General features: G+C 45.0%; 1 protein-coding gene across 7 annotated transcripts in view; it reads right to left on the reverse strand.

The window, feature by feature from the left end:
• Positions 1-3,284: 3,284 nt before the first annotated feature.
• Positions 3,285-10,183, reverse strand: part of CSAD (cysteine sulfinic acid decarboxylase) — a 34,812-nt gene continuing 27,913 nt past the window's right edge. For 6 of the 7 annotated variants that reach the window (XM_017501773.2, XM_037728979.1, XM_037728977.1 and 3 more), the window contains 7 exons: positions 6,259-6,375; positions 6,113-6,177; positions 5,750-5,831; positions 5,097-5,296; positions 4,862-4,913; positions 4,617-4,706; positions 3,285-3,720 (listed from right to left, as the gene is read on the reverse strand). In XM_017501773.2, the coding sequence (XP_017357262.1) occupies positions 3,547-3,720; positions 4,617-4,706; positions 4,862-4,913; positions 5,097-5,296; positions 5,750-5,831; positions 6,113-6,177; positions 6,259-6,375 (780 nt within the window). In that variant the 3' untranslated portion in view covers positions 3,285-3,546. The remainder of the gene's footprint in view (positions 3,721-4,616; positions 4,707-4,861; positions 4,914-5,096; positions 5,297-5,749; positions 5,832-6,112; positions 6,178-6,258; positions 6,376-10,183) is intronic. The other variant, XM_037728978.1, reaches the window with a different exon arrangement.

Consider the following 10,183-nt stretch of genomic DNA (forward strand, 5'->3'; position numbering starts at 1 on the left):
AAAAAAAAAAAAAAAAAAAAAAAAAAAAGGCTATTAGGGTGTACGGCCCTAACATACACACACCTATGAATTAGATATACCTGTCAACAGAAGCTGGTCAGATCCACGGTTAAGAGCCAGATAAGATGGTCCGAGTGGTGACTTAGAAGTTGTGTGACTGGCTGGGTGCGGCAGCTCATGCCTGGAATCCCTGCCCTTTGGAGGGTTGGGGTTGGAGGGTTGCTTTGAGCCCAAGAGTTTGAGACCAGCCTGAGCAACATAGCAAGACCCTGTCTCTATTTTATTTATTTTATTTTTTAAAAAGTTCTGTGATTGGGGTCGAGCACACTGGCTCACGCCTGTAATCCCAGCACTTTGGGAGGCCAAGGCGGGCAGATCACGAGGGCAAGAGCTCGAGACATCCTGACCAACATGGTGAAACCCTGTCTCCACTAAAAATAGAAAAATTAGCTGGACGTGGTGGTGCGCACCTGTAGTCCCAGCTACTTGGGAGGCTGAGGCAGGAGAATCACTTGAACGCGAGAGGCGGAGGTTGCAGTGAGCTGAGATCGCGCCATTGCACGCCAGCCTGGCGACAGAGCGAGACTCCATCAAGAAAAAAAAAAAAGGCTGTGTGACTGACAGCAAGCCAACTAGTGCCTGGAGCTCATTAACTATTCACTCAACAATAGTACCCACCTTGTAATACCAGACAGTATTTTGGGAGGTAGCAAAATGTAAGCTCTCTGCTCTCAGAGCTTACATTCCAGTTGGGTAAGACAGAAACTTTAAAAACAAATAACTAAAATATAGAGCATACCATTACTGAATCCAGAGATTTTGAGGCTGAATTTTGGGAAAGGGGGAAAAGAAGTATCAGTTTTATGAAGCGGAAAAAAAAAAAAAAACCACCCAGGTGATTAACTGATTTTATGTTCTGTTCTTCTGGCCTCTCTTTAAAATATTTCTCAAATGGAGATGATTTAAGGAATCTGAAGATTTTATTTTTGTTTTTGCTTTCTGGCTTTGAGTTGAAAAGCAGACTTTTTTTTTCTTTTAAATAGCTTTATTGAGATATAATTCATACACCACATAATTCATGCACTTGTTTAAAATTCAATAATTTTTAGTGTATTCAGAGTTGTGCAACCATCATCACAATCCATTTTAGAACACTTTCACCATCCCCAAAAGAAATCCTGTACCCATTAGTATCATTCCCTGTATCACCCTACCTCCAGCCCCTGGCAACCATTAACCTCTTTTTTTAAACTATAGTTGAGACATTTTGCAGCTACACAGAATCCTTTAAGAGTATACATTGATGGTCTCAAAAATTCTATTATTAAGGGAATTAAAATACCATTCATAACAAGAATAACAATGTTATAGGGGAATTACTAGTAATTTATGAAATGCTTTTTTTCTCTAAATAGTCAAAATCATTGTGTCAGAGATTTGGATGTTCTTTTGCTATGGTTGGTACCGTCTGTATTTAACTCTTCAAATAACTTTGGATGACTTTTACATGGCCACGTTACTATTTCCATAAATGATACTTTTTGGAATTGGAAATAACAAAAAGTTCTGGTAGACTTGCCACTTGTCCTTAATAACTTGTGTAGCTGTCTCTTTCCCAGAAAGGGACTGAGAAGCAATACCAGCTAGGATTTTAAATGTTACATGGATGGATGCTTTTACGTAAGACAGGACATGCGGTTCGTTGTCATTATCGTTCACTTTTCTATTGTTTAAATTGCAGAAGAAAAGTCTTTGTGTGTATGTTAAGATTTTTCAAGATTGATAATTACTTAAGGCTCTGGTCTCAAGATACAATCAGTGCCCATTTTGTTTCAGTGTCACCAAAGTAAAATTGATTATAGGGTGACTATATTGATTATAGCAAGACCCTGTCTCAATTTTTTTTCTCCTATTAAAGGTTTTTGGGGAAAAAAAGTTGTTCCTCTCTTACACTGCTTTTTAATTTACTTTTTTGAGACAAATTCTCACTCTATAACTCAGGCTGAAATGCAGTGATGCAATCACAGCTCACTGCAGCCTCAACCTCCTGGGCCCAGTCTTCCCACCTCAGCCACCGAAACAGCTGAGACCACAGCTGTGCACCATTATGTCTGGCTAATGCTTTTTAAAAATTTTTTTTAGAGATGGGTTCTTGCTATATTGTGCAGGCTGGTCTTGAACTCCCAGGCTCAAGTGATTCTCCCACCTCGGCTTCACAAAGTGCTGGGATTATAAGCATGAGCCACCACACCCGGCCACATCTTTTTTTTTCTTCTAAGTTCACCATTATTTTGTTGAATGTTTTGTTTGGTTTTTTGAGACGGAGTCTCACTCTGTCAACGAGGCTGGAGTACAATGGCGTGATCTCAGTTCACAGTCACCTCTGCCACCTGGGATCAAGCAATTCTCCCACCTCAGCCTCCCAAGTAGCTGGGATTACAGACACCCACCATCATGCCTGGCTAATTTTTGTATTATTAGTAGAGACAGGGTTTCACCATGTTGGCCAGGCTGGTCTTGAACTCCTGACCTCAGGTGATCCGCCTGCCTTGGCCTTCCAAAGTGCTGGGATTACAGGTGTGAGCCACTGCGCTCGGTGGGTTGAATGTTAATAAATTTCAAAAACATACCAAAAGAAGGCATTTGCAATTTTATTATTTCCCTATTACAAATGTAATGCATGTTCATTACATAGTAAAAGGAAGGGAGATCAAAAGATGTAAAGGAGTCTACTTTTGTTTTGTTTTGTTTTTCTAAAGCAGTCTGTTTTAAAATTGCCTATTATCCTATTCCAGGGAAAACTGCTAACATTTTGCCACGTCATTTTATCAGTCTTTTCCTATGCATTTTTAACACAGCTCAGATGTGACTGTACATAAAATCTCGTATCCAGCTTTTTCAACATAAAGTTATTTTTATGTTAATAAAAATTATCTTTGTAAACATAATTTTAACGGCACAATAACATTCCATCATATAGATAAGCTATAATTTATTTAAACATTCTCCTAATATCAAATATTTAGTTAGGAGGAAGAGTTAGTAGGTCAAAGCATATAAACATTGTGCAGGAGGTCACTGTGGCCTAGAAAGGCTGTTTTTAATTATTTTATTTTTTTTATTTTACTTTACTATATTTTATATTTGATTTTATTTTATTATTTCATTTTATTTTATTTTGAGATGGAATTTCATTCTGCTGCCCAGGATGGAGTACAGGGGTATGATCTTGGCTCACTGCAACCTCTGCCTCCTGAGCGCAAGCAAGTCTCCTGCTTCAGCCTCCTGAGTAGCTAGGATTACAGGCACATGCCACCACACCCAGCTAATTTTTGTATTTTTAGTAGTGATGGGGTTTCACTATGTTGGCCAGGCTGGTCTCAAACTCCTGACCTCAAATGATTCACCTGCCTCGGCCTCCCAAAGTGCTGGGATTATAGGCATAAGCCACTATGCCTGGCCTCTAAGGCTGTTCTTGAGAGGACAGGGAGGGAATGCAGTGACTCTGAGGGGTGATGTCAAGGCCAGCTGTGAGGAGGAGAAGGCTCACAGGTCCTGGCCTAGCCGCTCCAGCTCGTTGAGGAGGAAGTCTATATCAGCACAGGTCAGCGCAGGGTTGGCCACAACCACACGGAAGAAGTTGCCCCGGGTGCCATGGGGCTGGTAGCCAATCATCATGGAGCCCTCCTTCACCATGCGCTCCTTGAGCACAGGGGCCACCTGCAGGAGGGTGGAGAGAGATTCCAGCTGCAGGGGTTGGCTGACAGGTAGGCTGGCTTCTTGGCCTGCCAGGCTTCCAGAGGCACTTCTCCCTCCCACCTGGCCACCTTCTGGAGGTAGCAACCTTGACCTTGGCCCCAGTTTATCTTTTCTGTCATATCTAAACTGCTTGGCCTTCTCTATCTTCTGCTTTCCTCCCCATTTCTCCTTTCTCTAAGAAATCCATCATGTGGGCCATTTTCTGGCAAATCTAGACTTTCTCTTGATTCCTAACACTGCTTTAGACTAACTTCAAGCCTTGGTCATCTAAGGCTTAGTCAACACCTTCTTCTCCCCACTCTTAAATCCTGTAATATTTTTGATAATATTAATCTGTGCCCTGTGATCTAGTAAGTCATTTACAAAATTGCCTTGAACACATTGTTTTCAAGTAGGTAACTCTTGTCTTACAGTAACAACTCCATCTGTAGCACCTGGCAGCACCCTATCTTAAGGGAGCAGGGTATGACACAGACACAACTCCTCGCCTGTAGGTGGCGTTTCTGGACTGGCCTTCCCAGGTTGCTCTGTCCCCAGCATGGGTGATAAGGCTCTTCCATGATCTTTCTGCCTCATATCTGTCCTGAGCCGGAGGTCTCAGCCCAATTCCCAGCACAGGGCTCTGTGTACTACACACTGGTGACTTCTCTGACTTCTCCTGTAATACCCCTTATTCTTCTTATTTCCCAGAAACATACCTTCTTCCCGATCCCCACCCCCACCGAAAAAGAGGGCGTCCACGCTTCAGAGCAAGAAACCATCAAGGGCACCTGCCCTGCCGCTCCCAGCCAGCAGAGGGCAGAAGCGCATAAACTGCATCAGCTCCCTAACCAGTAAGCAGAGCAGAGCACCCCTACCTTCGACAGCCTTTTGTGGTAATCTGGACTATCCTGCTTCCCTCGAAGGCTGGGGGGCACGAACCAGAAACACACATTGACAAACTCAGGCTGAGAGGAATGAGAAAGAGGAAGTTGTGAGCTGAGGAAGGGTGACCGTTTTCCCTCTCCCTGCCCTTTTTCCTCTACCAGTGCTTTGGTTGGCGGTTGGGGGATGCAAAAGAGCTGGGCTGGGGCAGGGGGCCACAAAAGAGAAGGGGTCCTACCTCCATGACTAGCTCAAACCCTTCCCGCGTCTTCATTTCCTCCACCAGGTACCTGTGAACGGACAGTGAGAAACCACAGGTCATGAGGAAAAACAGATCCAGAGGCAGAAGAGGACCACGGAGAATGAGGCACAGTGAGACAGAGAAAAGTAATCCTGTGAGCAGGAAAGGGGGAGGGGCATGGACCCAGGAGAGGGAAACAGGGACAACCCCCACACACCCTCTACCCGCCTACCCGGCAAGGGCAAAGGCCTGGTCGATGCGCCGCTCCAGCCCTTGACTGCCCTGTGCCTTCCACATGAGCCACAGCTTCAGACAGTCCACGCGGCGGCCACACTGCACCACTTTGTCTCCAGTGTCCAGTTCCACATCGTAGAACTTGTCCTGCTGGAAAAGGTAGCTGGCCTGGGACCCATGGCAGCGCTTGAGCAGGTTCTGTGTCGGGGTGAGGAGACTGTCAGACCCTATCCTCTCCACTGAGGCTTTTTTCCAGGGCTGCACTGAGGGGGTCTTAGCTCAGGACACCCTGTTCTTTCTCTGGAACCAGGCAACACTGCTGGGACCACTGCCTGCTGGCTCCAATCCCTTTCTTTGGGTGTCCTCCCAATACTCAGTGTTCTTCCCAAACTCTGACAGCAACTTCAAGCTAGAAACTCCAGGATACCTCTGACTTCAACTTCAAGCTGGAAACTTTTCCCTTTGCATGAAGACAGGACCCTGGGGGAGTGAAGGAGCCTAAGACAGCAAAGGGTGGTAGCAGAGATGCGGCTTCAGAAGGGATGGGGTAAAGAGAATAAAGAAAGGCCTGGACCTCATCTAAGGTGGGATAGAGAAGGCAGCGCTCCAGAGAGAGAGGTGGGGCCGGTGCAGGGGCAGAGGCAGACCCACCGAGGTGTCCTGGAGGAGAAGTGCAGAGCATTGCAGGCCTGCTGCGAGGAGCTTGTGGGGATTCCAGGCCACAGAGTCAGCCCTGGATGGGGTAGAGCAAAGGCAGGTCAGTGGCTCCTCCTCCAGCTCCCCAACCAGAGCCCCTCCTCCTTTTCCAGACCCCTAGTAATGGGGCTTTGGCCTTACCCTCAACCAGCATCAGGAAGAACTGGTATGTCTGACCTCCCAGCTCCAATCCATGCTCCCTCCAGTCCCCCTCCCATCAGCCTCCTTCCCCAGCCATGTTAAACTGCCTAGTCCATGATGATTCTCTGGATCAATGGTTTGAAGGGTGGGATTTGGGAAGAAGGGGATCATATGCACCTCTGGATCCCATCCAGGAGATGCCTGTGTGTCTGTGACAGCAGGACGCTCCCACCCCAGGCAGCCTGTGGAGCAGGAGGAATAGTGTGGGCCTTGGCTTTGGCTCAGCCCACCCCACCGCACCCGCCAAGCCAAGTCCCACTCACATCCACATGCAGCCATAGCCCATGACGCTGGCACACATCAGCAATTGCCTCCAGGGGGTCAAAGGCCCCTAGCACAGTGGTGCCAGAGGTGGCACTGACCAGGAACGGCACGGCACCCTGTTGTCAAAATGTAGAGGGAGAAAGACGTAAAGTCATCTCAAAAGCTACTCAGAGCCTGGTGCTGGGCCCAGCTCTAAGCTGTTTGCATGCCTAAAATAGCCCATTTCAACCTCACAATGATGTATTACCGTCATTTTTAATGTGCAGGCAGAAACACTGACGTTCAAAGATCCAAGCAGAAGCTCCACAGATGGACTTTGAACATAGGTCTTTGAACCTAGGTTTTTATTTCCAAAGCTCATATTCTCAAAAAAACTTTAATGTTTTACTGGGAGATCCAAATGCTACTGAAAAAATTTTGAGCCAGGCATAGTGGCTCACATCTATAATTTCAGCACTTTGGGAGCCCAAGGCAGTAGGATTGGCTGAGGCCAAGAGTTCAAGACCATCCTGGGTGACACAGCAAGACCCCATCTCTAAAAGAAATTTTTTTTTTTAATTAGCCAAGTGTGGTGGCTCATGCCTGTAGTCCCAGCTACTCAGGAGGCAGAGGTGGGAGGATCGCTTGTGCCCAGGAGTTTGAGGTTACAATGAACTATGACTGTGCCACTGTATTCTAGCCTGGGCAACAGAGCAAAACTCTGTCTCAAAAAATAAACAGGCCAGAAGCAGTGTTAATGCCTGTAATCCCAGCACTTTGGGAGGCCAAGGCAGGCGGATCACTTGAGGCCAGGAGTTCGAGACAAGCCTGGCCAACACAGCAAAACCCCATCTCTAATAAAAATACAAAAATTATCTGGGTGTGGTGGCACATGTCTGTAATCCCAGCTACTTGGGAGGCTGAGGCTGAGGCAGCAGAATTGCCTGAACCCAAGATGCAAAGGTTGCACTGAGCCAAGATCGCACCATCGTATTCCAGCCGAAAAGAGTGAGATTCTGTCTCAAAAATAAATAAATAAATTTGAATAGTACAGAAGTTTATGCAGAAATTGAATGAGTAATTTTAAAAACTACCACAAGCTGGATGTGGTAGTTCATGCCTGTAATCCCAGCACTTTGGGAGGCCAAGGCAGGAGAACTGCTTGAGCCCAAGAGTTCGAGAGCAGCCTGGGCAACCTAGCGAGACCTCCTCTCTACAAAAAAAAAAACCACAGGTATATAGTGACGCACCCCTATAGTCCCAGCTACCTGGGAGGCTGAGGTAGGAGGATCACTTGAGCCTGAGAGATCAAGGCCACAGTGAACTGTGATTGCACTATAGCTCTCCAGCCTGGGCAATGGAGTGAGGCCCTGTCTCCAAAAAAAAAAAAAAAACACCTACCACAGTGGGAGTCTGAGATGGGAGGATCACTTGAGCCCAGGTGGTCAAGGCTGCAGTGAGCCCTGATTGTGCCACTGCACTCCAGCCTCAGCAACAGAGCAAGACCCTGTCTCAATTGGGCCAGGCGCGGTGGCTCATGCCCGTAATCCCAGCACTTTGGGAGGCTGAGATGGGTGGATCACATGAAGTCAGGAGTCTGAGACCAGCCTGGCCAACATGGTGAAACCCCATGTCTAAAAAAAAAAGAAAAGAAAAGCCCAGGCCCAGATGGCTTCACTGATGAATTCCATCATTTAATGAAAAAACTGATAACAGATCACAAACTCTTCCAAAAGACAGAATATACAAAAATCAATTTTATCTCTATACATATTAGCAACAATCTAAAAATGAAATTAAGAAAACAATTTCATTTACAAAAACGCCAAAAAGAATAAAATACTTAAGAATCAATTTAACAAAAGAATATACTCTGAAAACTATAAAACACCGTGGAAAGAAATTAAACCCTAAATAAATGGAAAGATGTTTCACATTGATGAATAAGCACAATTCCTAACAAAATCCCAGTTGCCCTCTTTGCGGAAACTGACAAGCTGATCTTAAATTCATATGGAAATTCAAGGAACCCAGACTGGCCAAAAACAATCTTGAAAAAAGAACACAGTTGGAGGACTCACACTTCCTGATTTCAAAACATACAACAAAGCTACAGCTGAATCAAGACAATGTGGTCTACACGAGAGACATGCAGATCAATGGGACAGAACTGACAACCCAGAAATAAGTCAACTGATTTCAGTTTACAGTCAAGTGATTTACAAGAATGCCAAGAAAATTTATTGGAGAAAAAACTGTCTTTTCAACAAATGGTGCTGGGACAACTGGATATCCACATCACACCCTCACATTAACTCATATTGGATCATAGGCCTAAATGTCAGAGCTAAAACTATAAAACTCTTAGAACAGTGGAGTGAATCTTTTAAACAGAGGGTTAGTTTAGATATAACACCAAAAACAGAAGCAACCAAAGAAAAACTAGATAAACTGGATTTCAAAATTTAAAACTTTTTTTTTTCGAGATGGAGTTTCACTCTGTTTGCCCAGGCTGGAGTGGAATGGCGCCATCTCGGCTCACCGAAACCTCCGCCTCCCAGGTTCAAGAGATTCTCCTGCCTCAGCCTCCTGAGTAGCTTGGATTACAGGCATGCGCCACCATACCTGACTAATTTTGTATTTTTAGTAGATGATGGGGTTTCTCCTTGTTGGTCAGGCTGGTCTCAAACTCCCAACCTGAGGTGATCCGCCCTCTTCAGCCTCCCAAAGTGCTGGGATTACAGGTGTGAGCCACTGTGCCCAGCCAATTTAAAACTTTTGTACTTCAAAAGACACTATCAAAAAAGTGCAAAGTCCAATAGCAAAGACACGGAATCAACCTAAGTGCCCATGAACAGTAGATTAAATTTTTTAAAATGTGGCATATATAAACCATGAAATATTATGCAGCCATAATGAAATGTCCTTTGTAGCAACATGGATGCAGCTGAGACCAGTATCCTAAGTGAGTTAACACAGAAACAGAAACCCAAATACCACATGTTCTCATAAATGGGAGCTAAATACTGAGTCCATATGGACAGAAAGATGGGAACAGACACTGGGGACTATCAGAAGCGGGAGGGAGGGGAGCAAAGGTTGAAAACATACGTGTTGCATACTATGCTCACTACCTGGGTGCCCCAAACCTCAGAATCACAAAATATACCCTTATAACAAACCTGCACATGTACTTACTGAATCTAAAATAAAAGTTTCAAAAAAGTGAAAAGCCAACCTATAGAATGGGAGGAACATATCTGAAAATCATATATCTGATAAGGGACTTACCTTTAGAATATATGAAGAACTCATATAACTCAGTAATAAAAAGACAACATAATTTTTTAAATGGGCAAAGGATTGGACTAGACATTTTTCAATAAAGATAAAAATTACTAATAAGCACATGAAAAGATGCTCAGCATCACTAATCATTAGGGAAAAGCAAATCAAAACTACGATGAGTTACCACCTCACAACCATTAGGATAACAACTATTAAAATAACAGAAAATGGCCTGATATGGTGGCTCATGCCTGTAATCCTAGTACTCTAAAAGGCTGAAGTGGGAGGATGGTTTGAAGCCTAGGAGTTTGAGACCAGCCTGGGCAACACAGTGTGTGAGATTTTGGTAGAGATGGGTCTCTACCAAAAATAATGTTTAAAATTGGCCAAGTGTGGCAGTGTGCACCTGTGGTCTCAGCTACTTGGGAGGCTGAGGTGGGAGGATCACTTAAGTCTGGGAGGTCAAGGCTGCAGTGAACCATGATCATGCCACTGCACTCCGGCCTGGATGACGGAGCAAGACCCTGTTTCAAAAAAAAAAAAAGCATTGACGGCCGGGCGCGGTGGCTCACGCCTGTAATCCCAGCACTTTGGGAGGCCGAGGCGGGTGGATCACGAGGTCAAGAGATCGAGACCATCCTGGTCAACATGGTGAAA

Source organism: Cebus imitator, unplaced genomic scaffold, assembly GCF_001604975.1.
Source record: "Cebus imitator isolate Cc_AM_T3 unplaced genomic scaffold, Cebus_imitator-1.0 Scaffold285, whole genome shotgun sequence".
Lineage (NCBI taxonomy): Eukaryota > Metazoa > Chordata > Mammalia > Primates > Cebidae > Cebus > Cebus imitator.